The 24,321-nt window shown below is 42.5% G+C and overlaps 1 protein-coding gene across 1 annotated transcript in view; it reads right to left on the reverse strand.

The window, feature by feature from the left end:
* atp9a (ATPase phospholipid transporting 9A) overlaps positions 1-24,321 on the reverse strand; it is a 179,232-nt gene that overhangs the window by 4,309 nt on the left and 150,602 nt on the right. Inside the window, exons 22-27 of the mRNA XM_080205002.1 lie at positions 18,587-18,651; positions 16,361-16,516; positions 14,796-14,860; positions 10,320-10,428; positions 6,812-6,869; positions 5,782-5,985 (exon numbers count right to left, since the gene is read on the reverse strand). Of these exons, the coding sequence (XP_080061128.1) occupies positions 5,782-5,985; positions 6,812-6,869; positions 10,320-10,428; positions 14,796-14,860; positions 16,361-16,516; positions 18,587-18,651 (657 nt within the window). The remainder of the gene's footprint in view (positions 1-5,781; positions 5,986-6,811; positions 6,870-10,319; positions 10,429-14,795; positions 14,861-16,360; positions 16,517-18,586; positions 18,652-24,321) is intronic.

Here is a 24,321-nt window from a genome sequence, read left to right on the forward strand (position 1 = left end):
GTGAAAATCCCAAACCTGCCACACTCCAGCATCTGTTCGGGCACAGTGAGGGAGAATTTAGCCTGACTAATGCACCTAACCAGCACATGGGAGGAAAATGGAGCGCCCGGAGGAAACCCACGCAGACACAGGGAGAATGTGCAGACTCCACACAGACAATTGACCCAAGCCAGGAATTGAACTCAGGTCCTTGATGCTATGAGGCAGCTGTGCTAACCACTGTGCCACTCTTAGTCTTGGCCTGCTGGATGCAAGAATCCAATGTAACATGTATTTGGGCAGCTTCAATTCAAGTCTCGGTAAGCATGAAGACTTACTTCTTACAGTTATCTTGTGATATCTGAAGCTAAATACATGGGAACAAATTTCAGCATAGTCGTGATTCAAAAAACCTGGCTACTTTGTGACATGAAGAATGGGCACATGGGCAAGATACTGGTGCAATACTAGTACTGATACTAATATTATTCCAGTTAGAGTGAGATAGATTCTTGATTAGGAAAGAATGAGGTTACAATCAGTCAACCATGATCTGCTCGAGTTGCAATGCAGAATTGATGGGCTGAGTGGCCTACTCCTAATTCACATGTTTACACTTTACAAGTTGAGAGGGAGATCAGTTAGAGACAGTGAGGGAAGTGCAGCAGTTGAGACAACCAACATTATGTTGACAGCTCACAATAAGAAGATCTAGAGGTTTGGCTTAAGAAGTTAGCATAGAGGCAAAAGCAATGGAAAAGCTCGCAATTCATTAAGGTGAAGAGATGAATCTGCGGCCTTTGATGATAATTCTACTTTTCCATTTAAAATTCCTCCAAACACACCCTATCTTTCGTGCTCCATCATCCCTTTTGTCACTGAAGCTTTCCTCTCTTCCACGCTATCACAAGTCTTCCCTGTTCTTCTCTCCTCCTGCCCTTGCCCTTCCTCTGAACTTGACTTAAACATGACACGGGGCGGCACTGCTGCCTCACAGCGCCAGGGTTCAATTCCCAGCTTGGGTCACTGGGAGTTTGCACATTCTCCCCACGTCTGCACGGTTTCCTCCAAAAGACGTGCTGGTTTAGACGTACCGTTCTAAATTCTCTCTCAGTGTACCCGAACAGGTATTGGAGTGTGGTGACTCAGGGATTTTCACAGTGACTTCGTTGCTGTGTTAATGTAAGCCTACTTGTGACATGAATAAATAAACTTTAAAACTTGAAACATCTCTAACCTTTCCTATTCTAGTGAAAACTCCTGCAATAAAGGTGAAGTTTTCAATCACACCGGAAACCCTGTGAAATCGCAACCCATATTCATGGGCCACATTCAGTTTCTTTGCAACAAAAAGAAAACGAGCTGAACAACATCCGCTTCCTGAGAGTAGGAGGGCAACCATAATGATGTCACCTGAGCCGTAGGGAAGTGGAGGAGCCATGAACCGAGCTGCTCCCACACATCCTCCAGCCTCCCCTGACGTCACGATGGCAACATCCCACTCAAGGCAGATGCATTTCAAGCTTATCTCCTCACAATCGGATTGCTGTTCGTTGGAGATACCAGGCCACTTTGGTTTGAGTATAATAGATTCACTGTGGTAAGTTAAATTTCCCACTGAAGCACTGGTTCGCCACAGTTATTTTGTTTTCCACTAGCTATGATAATTGAAACTGCATCCACTTGCGTTAATACTGAATAATTAAAAATTTCAGCTAGGTGAATAGAAACTGAGAACCCAGAATAATTTTCCATCTGCACCAAATGTTTTCATTCTTGCTGGCATTTTTAGCTGCAAATATGTACATATGTTTGTTACGAAAGCCATTATTGTACATAGGTAAACTTGGCCAGTTACATTCTGCAGCACCATTCATGTTATTTTACCTTGGCCTGCCATAAACAGCTGATGATAGTGGAGGTGACATCAAGTATAACCTGTGGCTCGGGACAACAGCAGTGAACTACTGCTCCAAGGGTCACCAGGAGTCATGAGATTGGGCGACAATAGTTTCAAAATGGTTCCCATTATAATTTGAGTTTAAAGGAAGCAGCCTAACTTTGCTAGTCATGTACCAGTGGACTGCATTGCCAGATTTCCTTTTCTTCTAGGGATGTGAGTATTGCTGGCTCGGCCAGCATTTATTGCTCATCCTTTATTGCTCTTGAGAAGGAGGTGATGAGATGCCTTCTTGAACTGCTGCCATCCATGTGATGCAGTTACACCCAGAGCGCTGTTAAGAAGGGAGTTCCAGAATTTTGCCCCAGTGTCAATGAAGGAATAGTAATATAGCTCGAAGTCAGGATAGTGTGTACTTGGCAAAGAACTTGTCAATAGTAGTGTTCTCATGCATCTGCTGCGCTAACTTGGATCTGAATATTCAAACACATTGAATCCACTCATTTCCCCTTATCCAGCCTATCAGTCACAACATCAAAAAAAACTCAAACAGATTGATCAAAGATGAATTTACTTCTATAGGTCTGTGTTGGCTCTTCCCAATCATATTATGATTTTCTGTGCTCTGTCATCATTCTCCAATAATAGCTTCTAATATATTTCCTACTAACTTCAGGATAACTGGCCACAGATCCATATCTCCCTCCTGCTCAGTCTGAATTATGAGGCTATGTTACTTCTAATCTATGAAAACTGTGCTAGAATCTACAGGATTGTGGAAAAATCAAAATCAATGCATTCACTTACTCAGTAGCCAGTGTTAGGAAAACAAAGATAGTTTTCAGGGATTTATACTTGTATTGGTAAATGTTATAAATAGTTTTAAGTGGGTTTAATTTAATGTTTTTGTGCCCATAACGGTGAAAACCTGTAGCTAGATTCATGATGGACAAAGGTGTCTGTGTGGGGGGGGGGTTGGCTTCAATTTCAACAATGGTTCTATTGTGCTTAGAGAGGGTTACAGCATAAAGAATAATTGAACCAATAGTTGTTGCTTAGCAACTGGGGCCTTATAAGAATACAAAAAAGTTATTACGTTTTAGCTTTGGCTGAATTTGTTGGCAGGTGGAGAGAGGTCACTGAGGACTGAACTGCTCTCAACTCTGCTAGGAGACGCTGGCAAGGACAAGGGAGATGCAAGGATGCAACTTCTTAAGGAACAAGATACAGTTCAGATAACAACAGAATTGTGACAGAAAGACTGTCTAAGATGACTGAAGGTACGTGAACGGAGACCACAGTACTGTTCAGAAGAGTAAAGAAAGTGTTGTGAGTTAAGAGACAATTGCAGTAACCAGATGTAAAGTGGAACCTCAGACCTTCAGAGGTAGATATAACATTTGCTGTCATTTTATTAAGAATCTTGGACTTGAGAGTTAAAGCAACTGTGACAGCAGCCAAGACAAATGAATCCTAAAGCAGTTGGTGTAAAATCCTGAACTGGATTTGCAGTTAAAAGTGGAGAGGAAGCGTTATTTAGAACTGTCATTTGAAAATCCTGGACTGATTTTCAGAACGAAACTGTTATGGGAAAGCATTATTATGAGAAGATTTTGAAGTGTGTTTTTGGGAGTGAAGTTTGAAAACTCTCACTTGATCATTTGTGGGGAGATTCTGGGGAGAAATCCACAGGCACTAACTTGGGTTCAGCACAAGTAGTATCTACCACAGTGAACTTGTGTGCTTAAAAGGGACTTTGTGTATTAATGAGACAACTGTAGTTTAAGATGTACTTTGTAAGTCATGTTAATCTTAAAATGTATGTGTAATTGTTAAACTAAGAGGGAAGCAAAGGATTATTGTATAATATATCCCACTTTTCAGGTTTAATAAATGTTTTTTCTTGATGTTAAAACTAATTAGCAGTTCTGTGACTCTGTTCCTCATTAGAATTATAGAATAAGAACATAAGAACCAGGAGCAGGAGTAGGCCTTCTGGCCCCTCAAGCCTGCTCCACCTTTCAATAAGATCATGGCTGATCTTTTCATGGACTCAAATCCATTTACCTGCTCACTCACCATAACCCTTAATTCCTTTACTGTTCAAAAATTTATCTATCCTTGCCTTAAAAACATTCAATGAGGTAGCCTCAACTCCTTCACTGGGCAGGGAATTCCACAGATTCACAAGAGATTGAGGCTATGCCCCCTAGTTCTAGTTTCACCCCCCAGTGGAAACAACTTACCTGCTTCTATCTTACTTATTCCCTTCATAATCTTATATGTTTCTTTAAGATCTCCCCTCATTCTTCTGCATTCTAATGAGTATAGCCCCAGTCTACTCAGTCTCTCCTCATAAGCCAACCCTCTCAACTCTGGAATCAACCAAGTGGATCTCCTCTGCACCCCCTCCATTGCCAGTATATCCCTTCTCAAGTAAGGAAACCAAAATTGTACACATACTCCAGGTGTGGCCTCACCAGCAACTTATACAGGTGCAACATAATCTCGCTGTTTTTAAACTCCATCCCTCTAGCAATGAAGGACAAAATTCCATTTGCCTTCTTAATTACCTGCTGCACCAGCAAATCAACTTCTTGAGATTCTTGCAGAAGGACACCAAGGTCTCTCTGCACAGCAACATGCTGCACATTTTTACCATTTAAATAATAGTCTATTTTGCCGTTATTCCTACCAAAATGGATGACCTCACATTTACCAATATTGTACTCCATCTGCCAAAGCCTCGCCCACTCATTAAGGTTATCTATATTCCTTTGCAGACTTTCAGCGTCATCTGCACACTTTGCTCTTCCACCCACCTTGGCGTCATCTGCGAATTTTGTCACGCTACATTTGGTCCCCAAATCCAAATCGTCTATGTAAATCGTAAACAAAATGAATAAAACAGAAAAATCAGCAGTGCTAACCACTATGCCATCATGCTGCCGAATCCACGTTTTATAAACTAAAGTAACAGTCTTTCGAGTTAGGTCCCATTCTGGGATCCTCCCAGTTATAACTGGGATCACAGCCTATCAGGTCAAGATGATTTGTTAGCTTTTTGTTCCATTACTTTTTACAGTACTGATTCTTTACAATGACCAATATCCTTAAAATTCCTCAATTTCACTCTATCCTCTTTCCCAACTACCTCCAGTATTTTTTCGTCTCTCTTCCGGCATGAAGATAAATAGGGTTAGTGTATCTGCTTCGTTTCTATTCCCCTGATTCTCCTTTCAGAGACTCATGTTTACTTTTGCTCATCTCCTTCTTACCTACCTAGAGAAGTTTTTGCAATCTGTTTTTATATCTCTAGCAAGTTTGCTCTCACATTCTAGTTTCTCTTTCTTTTTTAATTTGTTGGCAGTTTGTTAATGTTTAAAATCCTCGACCTCGGGCTTACTACATTTTCACGATATAAATACATAATTCCTTTAAATTAATATAACTTTCATTTTTTGTTAGCCATGATTGAACCATGTTTTCAGTGCGGTCTGTATTTGTTAAGGGAGTGTATGTTTGTTGTGAATTATTAAGTAATACTTTAAATGTTTGCCATTGCCTATCAGTATATTTTTTAAATCTAATCTCCTACTTTCCTTTGTCAACTCACCCACCCTCCCATACTCTGTATAGCTTGCTTTGTTTAGATTGAAGATCTTAGTTTTGGGCTCAACCAATTCACTCTCAAACTCAATGCAAAATTCTGTCATTGAATGACCACTTTAAGATCATGAATAATGCCCACCTTGGCACGGTATTGGAGGGCACCCTGTGAAACTGCAGGAAATCAATACATTCAGGAAAGGAAAGGCAAAAACATTTATTTAATAGGAAGATTGTGAAAAGAATACAAATATGCTGTTTGTACATTTGACAAAGTTTTGATGTTGACTTACCAATAAATTCATGCAAGAAGACAAGAGATGCAATGTAGCAGCTAAGACTAAGAAATTCGGCCACAATCATGAGCCAGTGCCAGGTCTGGATAGTTAGCGCCACCATCAGTAGCTCAGTGAGAATAAGCGAGGTAAAGGAAATGGCCACCGCATGTACAAACTCCGAGTCAAACAACAAAAGAGCTCCATACATTATTATACCACCTGAAAAAAAACAAAGCAGAAGTACAGATATTCTTTATTGAATGGAGACAAAAGTGCAATAATTCTGTGTGAATGCACTCCTGTCTCAGGGATTGTTAGTTGAAATCCCATTCTAGGCTGACACTCCAGAGCACCACTAAAGGAAGGTTGTACCATTGGTGGTAATATCTTTTGGAGGAGACGTTAAACTGAGGTCTGCATAGTTTGAAGTGGAGGTAAAGCAATACCACTGCACTGTCCTTCTCAGGTATTTGGTTAAGTATTTATCCCTAAATCATTGTGACTAAAATTGTTTATCTGGACATTATCACAATGATGTCTGTGTGCTCTAGCTTTGTACAAATTGGCAGCTGAGTTTCTCTATTATATAAGTGACTACACTTCAACGGTACACAATTACCTATAACCACTTCTGAAATCCCTGAGGTCATGAATTACAAGATTTTTTTTTAAACACCCACTTGTAAGATCATAGAATCCCTACATTGCAGAAGAGGCCATTTGACTCATCGAGTTTGCACCGACTTTCTAATAGAGCATCTTACTCAGGCCCACCCCACCGCTCAATCCCCATAACCCCACACATTTACCCCACTAATCCCCCTAACCTACACATCTTGGGACACTAAGGGGCAATTTACCACGGCCAAGCCACCTAACTTGGACCGAGAGGGGAAACTGGAGCACCCAGAGACATAGGCAGAACATGCAAACTCCACACTAACAATCACCCAAGGCTGGAATTGAACCCAGGTCCCTGGTGCTGTGAGGCAGCAGTACTAACCGCTGTGCCACCACAAACCATAATAAAATGTAATTTCCATACCTTGGTATATACTAATTAAAACCCAAATCAAGAAGGTTTTAAAAGACAGTGGTCGACCCTGAAATAGAGAAAGGAAAGAATCAGTTTTGCAGACAGTCCTGCACTTTTACGGTTACAGTTACAAATCAGCATTTTAACCCTCAGTATACAGAGCCCTTCTTGCAGGTATTGCGCAAGAGAGCACCTATATTTTTCTACATTTGCAAATAAAAGTGTTATTTTCAGATTTAGAGGTAAAGCTCACAACAGACTAAATTTAGATTTCTTTGGAAACTAATCAATTGACTCACTTAACAAGTTATAGAGTTATTCTGGTATTCGGACTTTTGAAGCAGTAACACATTCCTGGAACTGTTGCTTTAACTGTATCTGCTGCAGCAGAAATTTCCACTGTATCTTTGTCAAGTTAGACTTGGGAGTTTTGAAATCTGTCAGCACAGATGCAATATTGCATTCATTGTATTATTGCTGAAACATTTGTTTTTAGTGCTGGTAAAACAGCTCAAAAAGCATCATTATCTGAAGTCACTGATGAGCTTTGATAATAAAAGAAACTGGCTCAATCAACAGAAAAGGTTTCTCAACTCTTTACAATGCAAAGATACCATTCCATGCCCTTCTCTAAAAGCTTATTTTTTATTAATGGAAGCTACATTTACTGTTTACTTAACACCTAAAGCAGATCATAATTATCTTGTATACTTCCACTGCTGTATACCATTAGAAATGTTTCAGATTCTTCTGGTACTCTTTGTGCTTTTATCTTTTTCAATATTTACAAAAATTCAAAGCAGAGGCGATGGGCAATAAACTCTCCCACTCTGTGCTCCAAATGAAAATTTTCTCTGTCTCACTAGGTAACCACAAAGTATCCCACCTACTGACCTTCAACTTCAGAAGGGCTGTGGCGAACAGGTCTGACAGACTATTTACATGACCGCAGACTTTTTAAAGTGATTCCATAACCACAGAGCCAGGCCAAAATGGTACTTAATCCTTCACTCCACCACTCCCCTCAGTGGCTCAGTCAGTTAATATACAGTGGACAAGGTAGAGAGCCTTAAAATCCAGGAATATCCTAGGTACAACCCTTAAACTGAACTAAATTCATTGGCATCAGCCAGGGTAGTAGTGGGAGCACTAACAGTGATTGAAGTCTCAGTTAGAAAGTGAGTGAAAGAATAGTCATCAGTGATTCCTGCTCTTTTCATTAACTAGTTAGCCAGCTTACAAAATGCATTGTGAATATTGAATAAGAGTGTGATGATGCCTCCGCCATTATTAAATCATCTATTAAATTCATACATTAAAGAATTAACCACTTGGGTTGAGACATTTGACTAGGTTGTCATCAGGGGATCAGTATCTCAGGAAAGGAAGAGAGGCAAGTGGTTAAAAAAGAAATTGGGAGCTCATCAGGTCCACTGAGTGTTGTGGTCATTCAACAGAAGAACAAGGGTTCAAGTCCAACTCCTCCTCAGATAGATTGTTTTTCTGTGTTCTCAACATGGCTAATAAGGTGACCGTGGAAATTCTGTTGTTTCTGGGATACAATTCCAGTACTACTTCAGTGAGCAGGACAGGAATTAGGGTTGAGATTTGTCAGAGGCAATTTTCCACATCTTGTTTATTGTTAATGAAAGTATGCCAAAAATTTGGACAGGCATTTTTTCCATTGACCTTCATCTCATCATACGGAGGTCACAAGAGAGGGGACTAGCAGAACAATGTCATCAGCAAAGGATCCTGCTAGTTCCTGCTGTATATCACAGTATAAGCAGTTGAAAATGGGCTTAAATGTTGGTCTCCAAATGGCACTTTTGAATAAAATACACACTTGTTCCAGAATGGCTAATCTCTTAACATCATATGAAGGTGCTGCTCAGAAATTCTGATCATCTTTTGGGCATGGACCCTTCAGATAAAACCGATAGGACACCCAACCAAATATAAATATCCACAAATCCAGCATATGTTGCCCTACCAAAAATGATCTAAGGTTTGTTACAACTCTACCTGTCTTGCAGCTGCTAACTCATACTGAATCAGTCAACAGATTCAGAGATCCTGACCTAACAGCCCTGTTGGCTGTGGGTGCTAATCCCTAATGGCCGCTAAATCTCGCAAGAGGTCAAAAACAGGATTTGCACTGGTGAGATCGTAGAATGAGACCTTCCCAGCTCCCTGCTGGTGGTGAAATCAGGAAGAGCATTAACCTGATTTGTGTGGCTCTGCTACATCCGCTTTCCTCCTAAATCCCAGCATTACTGATTTTCAAAATCAAAAACCAGTGGAGATGACCACACCGAGGGTGCACAGTAAGTATAGCGCCTGGGCAGTGAGAGATATGCCCAGGCATGTCCTCTGGAGGGCTCCACTGCAGGGGGCCCATTTATCCGTAGGAAAGCGGGGGTTGGTCTTCTGCATGAGGAGAATCCTGATGTCTATGGGAGGTGGGGCTGCATTTCAATCCCAGGACGTCACTGCAGGAGTTCCTCAGCATTGTGTCCATCTTCAGCTGCCTCACCAATGACCTTCACTCCATCATAAGGTCAGAAATTAGGATGACTGCACAATATTCAGAACCATTTGTGACTCCCCAGATACTGAAGCGGTCTGTACCCATGTGCAGCAAGGCCTGGACAACATTCAGACTTGGCTGACATGTGGCAAGTAACATTTGTGTCACTCAAGCACCAGACAGTAACCATCTCCAACAAGGGATGATCCATTTATCTCCCTTGACATTCATGGCATTATCTTTGCTGAATCCCCCACTATCAATATCTTAATGTTAACATCGACCAAAAATTGAACTGGACTAGCCATATAAATACGGTAGCTACAAGAGCAGGTCAGAAGCTAGGAATTCTGCAGAGAATAACTCAAATCCTAACTCCCAATGCATGTTCACATGTATAATGCACAAGTCATGAATGTGATGGATACTCCACTTGTTTAAATGAGTGCAGCTCCAACAACACTCAAGCTCAGCATCATGTTAAGGACAAAACAGTTCACTTAATTGGCACACCATCCAGCACCTTAAACATTCATTCCTCCACCACAAACTCAGTGGCAGCACGGTGTACCATCTACAAGATGCACTGGAGTACCTCACCAAGGCTTCTTCAACAGTACCTTTCAAGCAAGTGCCCTATGCCACTTAGAAGGACAAGGGCATCAGGTGCATGGGAACACTAGCACCTGCAAGTTTCCCGCCAGGCCACACATCATCCTAATTTGGAAATAGATCACATTCCTTCACTGTTGCCACATCAAAATCCTAGAATTCCCTCATTAACAGCATTGTAGGTTCAAATAGGCAGTTCACCACCACATTTTCAAGGGCAATTAGGGATGGGGGTTCAAAATGCTGATTCTAGCCAGTGACTAATATGAGTCTAAGTACATTTAGTTGGACTTTGCCAAATTCTAAAAATGAAATTGAGATAATATAAACGTATGTTACACAAGATTTTACGCTGAGAATTATTCCAATGAGTACCTTGGTAAGATCTTTGTATAATTCTGGATACAGCATTGCAACTTCTGATTTCACATCCTTGTCCAGAACGAGAGAGAACACTGGGAACATTGTATAAATTGTTGAATACCTTAGGAGACAGATAGAAAATATTACTTTTCATTTGCACAAGCTACCTTTCTTTTTTAACACAAAAACTAAGCCCTCCTGATATAAAAAAAATTGATTTCTTTGACCTTAGAACAGGGGTGGTCAAACCATAGGTTGCAACAGCAGTTCATTCCAGGTGTTATGAAACCTGTTAAATCACGCATTGGAGGGAAGTAAACCTCTTGATGCTGTCTTGGCCACAGAGAGAGAAAACCAGAGAGCAGGCAGCATGGAGGAGAGAGAGAGGAAGGTTATGGGCAAGATCAAGAATTCATTTCAGCTCATCTTGAAATTGGTCTGCTGTTTGCTCAGTTGCACGAATATACAAATTATGAGCAGGGGCAGGCCACTTCACCCCTCGTCTGTTCCACCATTCATGGCTGATTTGATAGTAACCTCAACCCCACATTCTTGCCTACCTCCAATAACCTTTCACCCCCTCGGTAATCAAGAATCTATCTATCTCTGTTTTAAAATGTTCAAGGATTCTGGTTCCACTGGCTTTTGAGGAAGAGGTGTCGAGAGACAGGCAGAGAAAATAAACTCTGCTTCTCCATCTTAAATGGGCAACCGCTTATTTTAAACAATGACCCCCTGGTTCTAGATTCTTCCACAAATCGAAATACCTTCGCTACATTCAGGGGGATTGATAGAGTGGACATGCAGAGACTTTTTCCTCGGGTGGATGTAGCTGTTACTAGGGGGCATAACTTTAAGGTTCATGGTGGGAGATACAGGATGGATGTGCAAGGTAGATTCTTCACTCAGAGAGTGGTTGGGGTGTGGAATGCACTGCCTGCTGTGATAGTGGAGTCGGACACTTTAGGAACTTTCAAGCGGTTATTGGATAGGCACAAGGAGCACACCAGAATGATAGGGAGTGGGATAGCTTGATCTTGGATTTGGACATAGCTCAGCACAACACTGAGGGCCAAAGGGCCTGTACTGTGCTCTACTGTACTATGTTTCTATCCTGTCAATGCCCTTCAGGATCTTAAAGGTTTTGATCAAGTCACCTCTTACTCTTCTAGACTCCAAATACAAATCTAAGCTCTTGAACCTTTCGTCATAAGGCAACTGACCCATTCCTGGTATTAGTCTAGTAAACGTTCTCTGAACTGCTTCTAACACATCCTTCTTTAAATAAGGAGAAGAATATTGTACACAATATTCCAGATGTGGTCTCACCAATGCCCTGTAAAATTGAAGCATTACCTCCCTACTTTCTGAAATGAATGCCCCTCACAATAAATAATAATATCCTACCCACTAGCATGCTAAATCAGAAGCCATGTGCACTGTTAGTTTGGCAGGATACACTCATCTCACTGACAGGGAAGGCAGTGGCGCGCTAGTATTGTCACTGGACTACTAATCTAGAGAACCAAGGCAATGATCTGGGGTCCAGGGTTCGAATGCTATCATTGCACATGGTTGAATTTGAATTCAATAAAAATCTGGAATTAAAAGTCTAATGATGACCATGAAACTATTGTCATCTGTCATAAAAAACCATCTGGTTCACTAAATCTGCCATCCTTATCTAGTCTGGTCCAATGTGACTACAGACCCACAGCAAGGTGGTTGACTCTTAAATTGTGTACAAAAACAGCTGAGTGGAGCCTTTCAGTTGGAGGGCAGGGATTGGCAATAAATACTGGCTCCACCATGAATGAGCTTTAAAACAAATTCTCCGAATGGGGGCAATATCTTGAAAGAACTCTGTCATTCAGACAGCAGTGAGACATGCAATGACTCAGTCGCAGACACTGTTCAGACAGCAGCCTCGGAAGGATAATAATTGGGGGGGTGGTGTTTCCAGCATTTTCTGTTTTTATTTCATTCTGAGTTCTGAGTCACAGCATGAACTGGAAATAATTTTAAATTGACACATGCATCCTATTCTGCTGTAGGTTGAAATTAATAAGTGTATTCCAAAGCACATTCCAATCACAATGATCCTGAATTAAACTGCAAAGGACCATTCAGGCACTGTTTATTTAACAATTAATGTATGAAGTTATTCGGCAACAGTGATTCATGTTAGTAGAATAATACATTCGGAATTCTATGTTATTACACTGCTCTTCTTTAACGCAGGACATCAGTCACGAGCAACACCACAGAATTTACTGTGGTGTTGCATATGGACAACACCCAAACATGTGCGGGTTCTATGGATTGGCCATGGTAAATTGCCCCTTAGTGTCAGAGGGACCGGCTAGGGTAAATGCAAGGGGTTACGGAAACAGGGCTGGGTGGGGTTGTGGTCAGTGCAGACTGCATGGGCTGATTAGCCTCCTTCTGCACTGTAGGGATTCTATGGGTATCATCACTTCTGTGTCAGTGTTTGTGACATGTGTATATATTTATAGTGTGTTTCTGAACTGGAGTCTAATACTGACAGAGTGAAATTTTCCCAAAACAATGACTAAGGCTGGAATTTACTGCCTGTTCCCTTGCAGTGGCGGCGGGGCGTGAACAGCCGGAGAATTCCGGCCTGAGTGTCATTTCAGAGAAAACTTCCCTCCAGACATACTAGTGCAAGTCAGATCACAATCTCTCCACACTTGGTTGTTTTTTTTGGGACAGTGACGAGTTTCGCACCGGTTCTGAAAGGGTCAGGATTTAAGTAGTGCTGGCAAGTCCGGCTTCACCGATTTTGGGCGCCAATTTTAAAGGGTGCCCCAATCTCAAATTGAAATTGAGGATTCCTGCCTTTACCCCATGGACATCGGGGATCCACCCCCTCCCGTACTCCTTCACTGAAGGAATACTTCCCCAGTCACCCTCCCTAACAAAGATCAGTGGCACAGGGGCTGCAGCACCTTTTATGACCCTTCCCCATCATAACTGCCTCCACTTCATGTTCCCCTCACGACCACCCCCACATCTTGACCCTCATTCTTGACTCTCACCTGTTCCCCCTGTCTGTTTCATGCCCCCCTTCATCAGCCCCCTCAGGCTTCACTCCCCTGCAGGCTTCATCCCCTTAAGCTCCACCCCCTAATGCCCCAGCCCCCTTGGCACTATTCCCAGCACCCTGGCAATGTCCACCTTGCAGTTTCCAATTGAGCACTGCTTGGGAATCAGCTGGCACTGCTAAGCTGACACTGCCAGATGGGCAATGCCCAGCCATGACCAAACCAGCAGGGTCTTCAATGGCCTCCGAGCCACCCCGCCTAGTCTCTGTTTGCGGAGACCAGTAGTGATTCTCTTGCTGGTTTCTTGCAGTGCCCAAGGGTCAGTAAATTCTGGGAACAGGGGAAATCTGGCCTCGAATGGACTCTGCATATTTAAATACTCATTGAAATATGTTAATCCGGTTCCCGCCCTTCCTCATGCTGAACCCCTCACCTGCGATTCTTTGGCCCCAGCCCACTCTAATGCATTTTGCGCCAGGCATGATATGGCCAGAAAATCATGGCTGCAATTTGCAAAGTTTCAGGAGAAAATAACACCTCAACTCTGAATAGCTGAGGCTGTGTTGACTTTCCAGTTCGGCTTTGCGCTCAAAGTGGCATGACTTTACCAGCAGAGTATACATCAACCTAAAATAATGTAGCACTGCATTCCTTACCAATGAGTTTTAACATCTGGCTTAATGTGAACAGTGAAGTTCTACACTAATCTCTAATTTTAAAATACTGCACTCCAAAGCAAGTTTTTGCATAATTGGTTGAAGACGATCACAGCGAAATTAATTAGTACTTTAAAAAAAAAGTTCATTGTGATAAAAAAAATCCACAGCAAACAGCCGCTCAGATTTAAGACACCACATTGAGTATCATTGCCTTTAAAGAACTGTTTTAGGGTTCAGTTCCTTCAGTTCCCCCCTCCACTATCCTCAATTCCGATCAACATATCACTTCCCAACTCCCCGAGGGATACACAGTGACTTGCCCTTCAAAAACATTCTCTAAGAAACCCAGCTGACACCAGGAACCAGCCGAATGGAGAATGTGTCACATTTTAATAGGGCGTTATTGTTAACCTCAAAAAAAATCTGAATCAGAACCGTTACAAATTTTCATTTTACTCACAATGCAGATGGGGTCTAGGAATAGAGTAATAATTTTCTTTCAAGGGATCAATTGTGGCAATAATTTGTTACTTGCACCTGAATTTCACAGTAACTTCATTGCGGTGTTAACGTAAGCCTCACTTGTGACTGATAATTCAACTTTTTTTAAAAATCAATCTACGTATCACTTTTCATACTGCACAGTGGACTAATTCAGATTTTCTCAGATGATTCTTCACTCTTTAATAAAGCTATAAGTTACAGTAATTAGTCTGAAGTTGCATCAGTCCTTGTATAACTAAAAATATATAAAACTCACTTACCCTATGACAAGGAAGCCTTGGTACAGAGGAATAGAAGCAAAGTAAAATACTGACGAGAAAACAGCCTGTGGAAACATACAGAATTAGTTGTCAAATGAAGCTATTTTAACTGGCACCAAAGTTAGACATTTTTGTGTTTGCTTTTGAAACAGACAATTACAGAAAATGTTAGTGGACCGGCAGTGAAATAGAGTCACTGCGGTGGTCTTCCACATCACTACTTCTCATTTAAGCCAAATTGTCAAGGTTTGTGCCTAGTCACAAGGAGAGTGGAAACACATCAACTCTTTAAAGGGCAGGATTTTCCAGCCACGTTCACCCTGAAACTGGAAAGTGCTGCCCAAGGTTATCGGACCTTTCCATGGTCCACCCTTCGCCCATTCCAATTCCCACAGCAGACAGAATGGGAAGATTTGCCCCCACATATCCCAGTAACTTGTCTCGTGACTGGTAGTGGGGCAGACTGGAAGCCTCCCTGTCCATCCTACCAAATAAGGGCAGTGAAGAGAAGGTCACTAATGCCAATATTTAAAAGAACACTCTGAGCCTGTTTCATCAACTGCCGGTGTCCACAATTCCATTAACCATTTGCTGATGTTGTACTGTTGTTTGTTATTCTTGAAGATAAAGGAAGAGATCATTATCTTTTTCTCCTTCTATCCCCCCCCCAAACATGTAGTGATGTGATCCTTTATTAGGATGACATCCATTTGTGTAAGAATAACCAAAGGCAACATCAATCTGAGTCTAGCATCAGTCTATATAATGGTATAGAAAATAAACGAATTGTCTTTTGTTCTTCAAAATTTAGGACTGTTGCGCTAAGTTTCTACAAAGCCATTATGCTATCTTGTGCAAGGTTCATAACAAGCTCCTGTGTAGTGTAATGATTTTCCCAGTCTGTGGATCGGCTGACACCGAATGGCAGAGATCAGGGAAGTGCTCCACACCCAAAGTATAGATCAATACTCAACAACAGTTGGTGAGATATTAAAAGGCTTTGACAAATATTTTAAACTCTAGAGAGCACAGAATCTAGGAGAACATCCCCCTCAAAATAGTGTTGTGGCAGCAAAAGATCCCAGTGAGGAGGACAGAAAACCCCAGAGTGAGAAACACTATTCATGCAAACCAGCTAAGTCAGCACAATTAGACAACTGAAGCTACCACTTTCTGGACCGTGGAGTTTGTATGCTGTTACTCCTAAGTCCAACAAGAAGCCAATTCTGGGATTGGTGATTATTGTTGTCTTCTATCAGCAAAGATAAAAATGGTTGCTGAAGATGGGATGAAGTAGGATTGGGGCGGGAGGTGGGGGAGGGCTGTGGGGAAGGGAAAGAATAATCATGCCCTTACTGTGAAGTAATATGTGTAATTATATATTCATATGTATCAAAACGCAATGAAAGGGCACTCAAAATGTCGCTCGTTATAGATACTGACTGACCTGCTATGTGTTTGCAGCATTATTTTGCTGGAAACACATAGCAATCCTGTCACTTTTTACATCTTCTTTGTTATGTTTAATAAAACATTTGTTTCCAAGAAGGCAGTGGTTTGGTTACCTGCATGGTACTGATACACAGGCTCCGGTGAATCACAAACTGGCTAAGCGCAGCCGATCTCTTGTAGCTATTGCGCCCATGAACCATCAACAACCGGCCAAGGTGCTTGAACTGAGTTATGGAGAAATCTGACGCCAGAGACGCCTGTTTTCCTTCCTAAAGGAGTTCAAACAAAAAACATACAACTTTGTTTAGCAGCAGGGGGTTTATCGTAAATCGTAAACTTTAAAGTATAGTTTCTGGCCAGCATATTCACTTGTTGGGACACAAGGGATGAAAGCAACAACAAAATCTTCAGGTGATCAAGGCAACAAAAGAAACCAACTGAAGTGGAATCTCACTGGGCAAGATCTAATCGCAGGTGACAGAGGAGATAGGACAATGTTCTAAGCTACTGTACTACCTCAGTCCACCACTAAAATCTATGTCTAAGCATGTTCATGCTTGCACCATTAAATTTCCAGCAGATTGCATGAGTCATGCAGTTAGTGTAAGGGGACATTCATTCCATTCCATTTTATATTACACCAAATAAAACAATCCATTTAAATCTAAAGCTACTCCAGTTAGCATGTCTTCTGAAAGTGTTGACTGACTAATGTGTCAGTCAGTGCGACACATTTAACTAATAGTGTTAATCATCCCGTGTTCAAAGTAAAGCGCAAATTCCACTATCTAGTTTGCTAAGGGAAATAAAGAATTTATGAGGATCTTTTGATCTGAGTGGTTTTACATGCAACCTATTTTTTGGTCCATTTCCGCAGAGCCTAAGCGCCAGCAAAATAAATGTGCACTGAACTGGTCTCCAAACTGTTCTTCTCTAAGTTTTTCTCGGATTTCCGAAGGAAGATGCCTTTGTTTACTTCAACTTCCAGTTAAAAATAATATATCTCCTTTCTACTTGAAAGTGGTCTCTCGTGATCACTCCTTGTCACTTAATTCCTGTTCCTTGTGGCCTTTCTGTCTCCCTGGACTGTGACCTTTTGCTTTGAAAATACTGAACTCTTCAGGACAACGTTTTCCCTCAGAAGCCTGATTTTTTTTTTGAAAGCTATAAAACATAAGCACGATGCAATTCATCCATTGTGTTTCATGTGTATATAAACACTATATGTATAAAATCAGACTAGGCTTTTTTCTAAAAACTCCCTACAGTGCAGAAGGAGATCATTCAGCCCATCGAGCCTGCACCGACAACAATTCCATCCAGGCCCTAACCCTGCTAATTATCCTGACATTAGGGTCAATTTAGCATGGCCGATCAACCTAACCTGCACATCTTTGAACTGTGAGGAGAAACCGGAGCACACCCATACAGTCACGGGGAGAATGTGCAAACTCCACATAGACAGTGACCAGAGGCCAGCATTGAACCCAGGTCCTGGAGCTGTGAAGCAACAATGCTAACCACTGTGCCACCACACCGCCCCTTTAGTTTATAAAGCCGCCACTGTGCTATCTAGATTCAGCCTTCCGGTTCCCTCACGCCAATCCAGGAAACCCCTGAGTCAAGTTAATTTTGTGGTGTTGCTTCACTTGCCATGGATAGAGATACTCTCAGGCAACACACAATGTGCTAAACCCTGCTATAGTGATTGCGGACTACCAGCTGCAACATACAAGGTAAAGTTGCTGAGATGCACTAAAATTGAGAAGCAGGCAGGCAAATGATACCCGTGGCATTGAGAGTGGACACTGCCAGTAAGGTTACAAATATTTCGAATGGACCAATCCCGTATTAAACTTTATTGCTCTCTGTCTATGGATTTACCTAACATCACTTGCTTTTCTTACAGCACCTTGGCAAATTTAAACATGTTAAAACATTTTACACAATATGGAGGTGTAATATGTATCACTCTCTATTGATTATATAACACTGTGTACACAAAATAATCTGCGATATAAAATGCCGTGGAAACATATCAGTTTGTGGTCAGGAAGCACGTAGAATGAATCCTGGTTCAGTCTTATTGCAATCCAGAACTATCAGTGGGATAAGTCCACATCAGTTTTATAACCAACCCTATATACCTGAATAAGCACAAGTGAGCATCCAGCCCACAGGTTGGGTCTCAGTCTCGTTCGTATCTGCTCAATGCAGATTGGTTTGTAAATCATTACTTGGAGTTAGTTTGACTTAGGTTAACCAGTATAACCAGGACAAACCACGAATGCGTTAAAAGCTAAATACATCGATAGGTTTTCAAATCCCAGTACCCTTACCTTGCCTTCAATCCCCACTCCACAGTCAGCAGCCTGGATCATACTGACATCGTTTCCTCCATCACCTGCAATGAAATGTGCATCTCTAAGTTCCAAATCAGTTTTAGATTTAACACATATTATGCACAACATGTTTCTCAGTCTCTTATCAGTACAGTGCTGAGTAGGGTAAATCATGTTATTCCTGTTCAATATCAGGACAGGCTAGATGCCAGTTAAGAGGCCACTATAATGTAGACACTATTGCAATTACCTAATCATCCTCAGGCATATAGTCTGACAGTTCAATGAATAAACACAATACTTCTTGAGTAGAACATGTGTACTACAGACAACTCAATATAATTTCTGGGCATTAAAGTGAATGTTAAAATTACAACATATTCTGTTTTAATTTGACAAGTGAAAATATAAATGGTCTTCCCTCTGAGATTTCTCTGACAGGAAAGCTTCACTCGCTGCTGGGGGAGGTAATGGAAACAGATACAATAGTGACTTTTAAGGCACATCTGGACAAATGGATGGGAATAGAGGGATATGGTCCCCAACCTTTAATTCATTCAGGCAGCATGGTCAGTGCAAGCTTGGAGGTCCGAAGGGCCTGTCCCTGTGCTGTAATTTTCTTTGTTCTTACTTCCTGTTTTCACAGGCACAAAACTCTTCTGCCAAATATCCCTTCACTCTCCCCTTACAAAGGACTCCCTATCAAACCAATCTTTCAACAGCAGCTCTAGTCAAACCATAAGTTAGGCCAATCTTACTCTGCCACCTCAAGCATTATGGTGTCTACCCCAGGATTTGCAGTGCTCCCCCCTCTGTATGACTAATGCAAGAACACTGGGAAGACTTCCTGCCATTCCTTGCATTAGTGATGAGCTATCTTTGTCTGCAGCCAGTTAGGGAAAAGAAATGAAAGGTTGCAATGTTCACAATGGTAGTAATAACCGACTGCCAGAGATTATCTCAGTTGGCTGTAATGTCAAACATGCATCATGCAGCAACATTAAATAATGATTACTTTGGCCCACATCCATGAAAGAGTATGGGTAAACAAATACTTTCAGGAGAAGGCTGTGGTGTGTATCCTGTACAGAATGAACCTTCGTGGCATGCAATGAAATTATTTTAAAGCAGTCTAAGAGGAGTCTAATTTTGGAGTGCTCAGAACATGGAATTAGAGTCATAGAGGTTTACAACAAGGAAACAGGTCCTTCAGCCCAACTTGTCCATGCTGCCCCTTTTTTTTAAAACCCCTAAGCTAGTTCCAATTGCCCACATTTGGCCCATAAACCTCTATAACCATCTTACCCATGCAACTGTCTAAACACTTTTTAAAAGACAAAACTGTATTCGCCTCTACTACTACCTCTGGCAGCTTGTTCCAGACACTCACCACCCTCTGTGAAAAAATTGCCCCTCTGTACACTTCTATATTTCTCCCCTCTCACCTTAAACCTATGCCCTCTAGTTTTAGACTCCCCTACCTCTGGGAGAAGATATTGACTTTCCAGCTGATCTATGCCCCTCATTATTTTGTAGGCCTCTATAAGATCACCCCTCAGCCTCCTACGCTCCAGAGAAAAAAAATTCAGTCTATCCAAACTCTCTTTATAGCTCAAACCATCAAGTCGCAGTAGCATCCTAGCAAATCTCTCCTGTACTTTCTAGTTTAATAATATCTTTCTATAATAGGGTGACCAGAACTGTACAGAGTATTCCAAGTGTGGCCTTACCAATGTCTTGTACAACTTCAACAAGATGTCCCAACTCCTGTATTCAACGTTCTGACTAACGAAACCAAGCATGCTGAATATCTTCTTCACCACTCTGTGTACTTTCAACAAGCTATGAACCTGTATCCCAAGATCTCATTGTTCTGGAACTCTCCCCAATGCCCTACCATTAACTGAGTAAGTTATGCCTTGGTTCAATCTACCAAAATGCATCACCTCACATTTATCCAAATTAAACTCCATCTGCCATTCATTAGCCCATTGGCCCAATTGATCAAGGTCCTGTTGCAATCCGAGATAACTTTCTTCACTGTCCACTATGCCACCAATCTTGGTGATTTCTACAAAGTTATTAACTATGCCTCCTACATTCTCATCCAAATCATTAATATAAATTACAAACAACAGTGGACCGAGCACAGATCCCTGGGGCACACCGCTGGTCACAGGTCTCCAGTTTGAAAAACAACTCTCTACAATCACCCCCTGGCTTCTGTCATTAAGCCAGTTCATATCCATTTAGCTACCTTGCCCTGGATCCCGTGAGATTTAACCTTATGCAACAACCTACCATCTGGTACCTTGCCAAAGGAATTAATGGAAGATTTTAGTAGACTCTTTCAGCTTCACTAATGCAGTAGTTTCATTAAACTTCTTCCTCTGTTGCCATCAGGTACACCCTATGAGGGTGATTCCCCCATCGCGACCCACAACTTCTCTGGCGGGTCGGGCTGGGAGGTGCGTGTTGTCAGCCTTTTTCTGGGATTTGCAAATGCACCAGGATCGCATGCACATCTTCCAGAGCTAGAGAACAGTCAGAGTCCAGACCACGCTGGAAACCGACGGGACGACAAGGTAAGTGATTTGAATCTTTTTTTAAATGTAGTTTAAATAAGTTTAGCATTTCATTATTGGGAACATGTCAGACCCGATTAAATCGCCCAACCCGCCAGGAGGACATCATTCTGGCAGGGTTTGGGGTAGAGCACCATGTTCAGGGAACTAGTGGGAGATCCCGCTGGAATGAAGGGGGGACAATTGGGGCCCCTCAGGGAGTTGGGCAGTGGGGAGTAATGCCCCCGGGCACAGTAACTCTGGCAAAGCCAACCTATGCCCTCTGGCACTGCCTTAGCAACAAAGCGCTCAAGCCCAGCGGCAACTTGGTACTGCCCACTGGGCATCAGGTAGTGTCAAGGGAGTGGGCCGATAGTGGACAGGGCCTAGGAGCAATCAGTGGGAGTGGGGGTGTTCCGCTGCCACTGCATGGCAGTCGGTCTGGGTTGGAGGGGGGCCAGCAATCACGGTGAGCTGGGGGCGCAGGGTCTGCCGGAGAACGTCTGCTTCCTGGAGAGAGAGAGAGAGAGGGGGGGGGGTGGGGGGGAGGGAATCACCACTGCTGGATGCGGGGTGTAGGGCTTGGGAAGCGTCAAGACTGGCCCTTGAATTTTTGTGGGGGCTGCGATCAGGCCATCCGTGGGCTGGACGGGCAATACTGTGGGGGTCCCGGGCTGGCCAGCGATCAAGCTAGCCCATAAACAGGGAGGCTGACAGATCGGGGTCACTGCACGTGCAAAGAGTTTCAGAACTGTCAGACTCTGGCACAAATACTCCGTTCCCCTGGGTTTTTAATGAGATTCATGATTGTGACCTCTGCATTGCACAGAGTGGGGAGATTCGAGTTTGAAGTTGAACTGAGAAAAGTCATGATCTAGAACAGCTTTCCAGCCAATTCTGTACTTTTAGGAGAATCGCCCCCTACGTTGCTGATGGCAATTACACCTCCTGTCATTTTACGTTGGGCAGTTTGCCTGCGGAGCCTTGTGCCTGGCTTGCTCCTTTGGGGAAAACCTGCATCTGCCCCTTCAGCACTGCCTGAAGATATGTTTGAAAAAGAGAGACCCGGCCTTTTGCTTTAAGCTGAATCAGGCTGCAACACACAACAGCCAATTCGGCAACAGGTAAACACCAAACCAGAGGCACTTTCCACTCTGGAAGCTTGGGAAATTGTGGAAATTATCCCAGATATGTGGAAAACTTAGGCTAGCAATTTACCACGAACTATCTCTCAAGATGGTTGTACAGGAAGCCAGTAATCACTATAGCAGCGGGGGGCGCCAGCACATTATTGTTTGCTGCCTGTGAGTATCTCTACCCAAGGCAAATGAAGCAACACAAGATTAAACTGATTCGGGGGTTTCCGTGATCCGTGCGAGGGAACTAGCAGGCAGAATTGGGATAGCACACCCGCAAGTGGCAGCTTTGTAAAACAAAGGGGCGGCACGTTGGCACAATGGTTAGCACGGCTGCCTCACAGCTCCAGGGACTGGGTTTGATTCCCGGCTTGGATCATTGTCTGCGTGGAATTTGCTCATTCTCCCCAAGTCTGCATAGATTTCCTCCTGGTTCTCCGGTTTCCTCCCACACTCCAAAGATGCACGGGTTACGTTGATCGGCCATGCTAAATTGCCCCTTAGTGTCCTGGGATGCATATATTAGAGGGATTAGCAGAGCGAATATGTGGGATTCTGGCGAAAGGGCTTGGATGGGATTGTGGGCAATGCAGACTTGATGGGCCGAAGGTGCTCCTTCTGCACTGTAGGGATTCTATGTCTGCTTACAGAATGATGTGGGTATGCCGGCGTTGGACTGGCGTAAACACAGTAAAAAGTCTGACAACACCAGGTTTTAGTCCAACCTATTTATTTGATAATATACTTGCAAGCTTTCGGGTTAGCCCCTTCGTCAGGTGAATCTGACGAAGGGGCTAACCCGAAAGCTTGCGAGTATATTATCAAATAAATAGGTTGGACTAAAACCTGGTGTTGTCAGACTTTTTACTGTGCTTACAGAATCACAGGATTGTTCGACATGAATACTTTCATACATGCACTCACTTTTACAATAGGTTTGTTCACATTTGGGAAAATGTTTTTTTAACTGAAATAATCCTACTTACTCAGTGATGCCAACACAGCCAGTTCCGTATTAAATAATCACATTGTATCATGCAACAGCATCACCTAGCTTTCAGTTAGTGAAGTGCTTATATCTGGTCATGTGTTTCATTCCTCTCCTCTCCTCCTTATGAGTCCTTAACTCATATGATTTTTTTTTCACACAGAACACAACAACCTGCAGGTTTGATTCTGGGTACATGCTGAGTTAACTGATCTCAGCTGGGGAAGACATTGGGAGTAATGTAATTTAGCATTATTGGTTCTAAGTTAACAAATTGGACAATGGGGACGGTATTGAAAATCAATTACAGCTTCCATTCTTGATTACATTCCAGCCAGTGAGCCCACCCCACCCAGGGCTGGGAAGTGCTTCCGTATGGAAGCTTGCTGCAGATAGGATCGGATTTGGTTGGAGTCCACTGTTCCTTCTCAACCTACACAAAGCAATGTTCTACTAGCACTTGTGTTCCAGCAGTACACACACGACTAATTTGCTGAGATACCAGAAGCATACATAGATACATAACATTGAAACATAGAAAATAAGAGCAGGAGGAGGCCACTTGACCCTTCAAGTCAGTTCCAGCATTCATTTGATCATAGCTGATCATCAAATTCAACACCTTGATTCCTCTCAACGCACCCCCACCCCCATATCCCTTTAGCCCTGAGAGCTATATCTAATTTCTTCTTGAAATCACACATTTTGTCCTCAAGTCCTTTCTGTGATGGTGAATTCCACACATTCACCACTCTGTGGCTGAAGGAATTTCCCCTCACTTCATTATCCTCAAACTGTGACCTCTAGTTCTGGACTCTCCAACCATTGGGAACATTTTTTCTGATTCCACCCGGTCTAATCCTGTTAAAATATCGTAAGTTTCTATGAGATCCCCTCTCATTCTTGTAAACTCCAATTAATATATTCCTAATCTCTCATCTGACAGACCTGCCAATCCAGGAATCAGCTTTGTAAACTTTCGCTGTACTCCCTCTATAGTAAGGGCAATCTCCCTCAGGTAAGGAAACCAAAACTCCACACAAT

The sequence above is a fragment of the Carcharhinus amblyrhynchos genome, chromosome 16, assembly GCF_965287045.1.
Source record: "Carcharhinus amblyrhynchos chromosome 16, sCarAmb.v2.hapA, whole genome shotgun sequence".
In the NCBI taxonomy this organism is placed as follows: domain Eukaryota; kingdom Metazoa; phylum Chordata; class Chondrichthyes; order Carcharhiniformes; family Carcharhinidae; genus Carcharhinus; species Carcharhinus amblyrhynchos.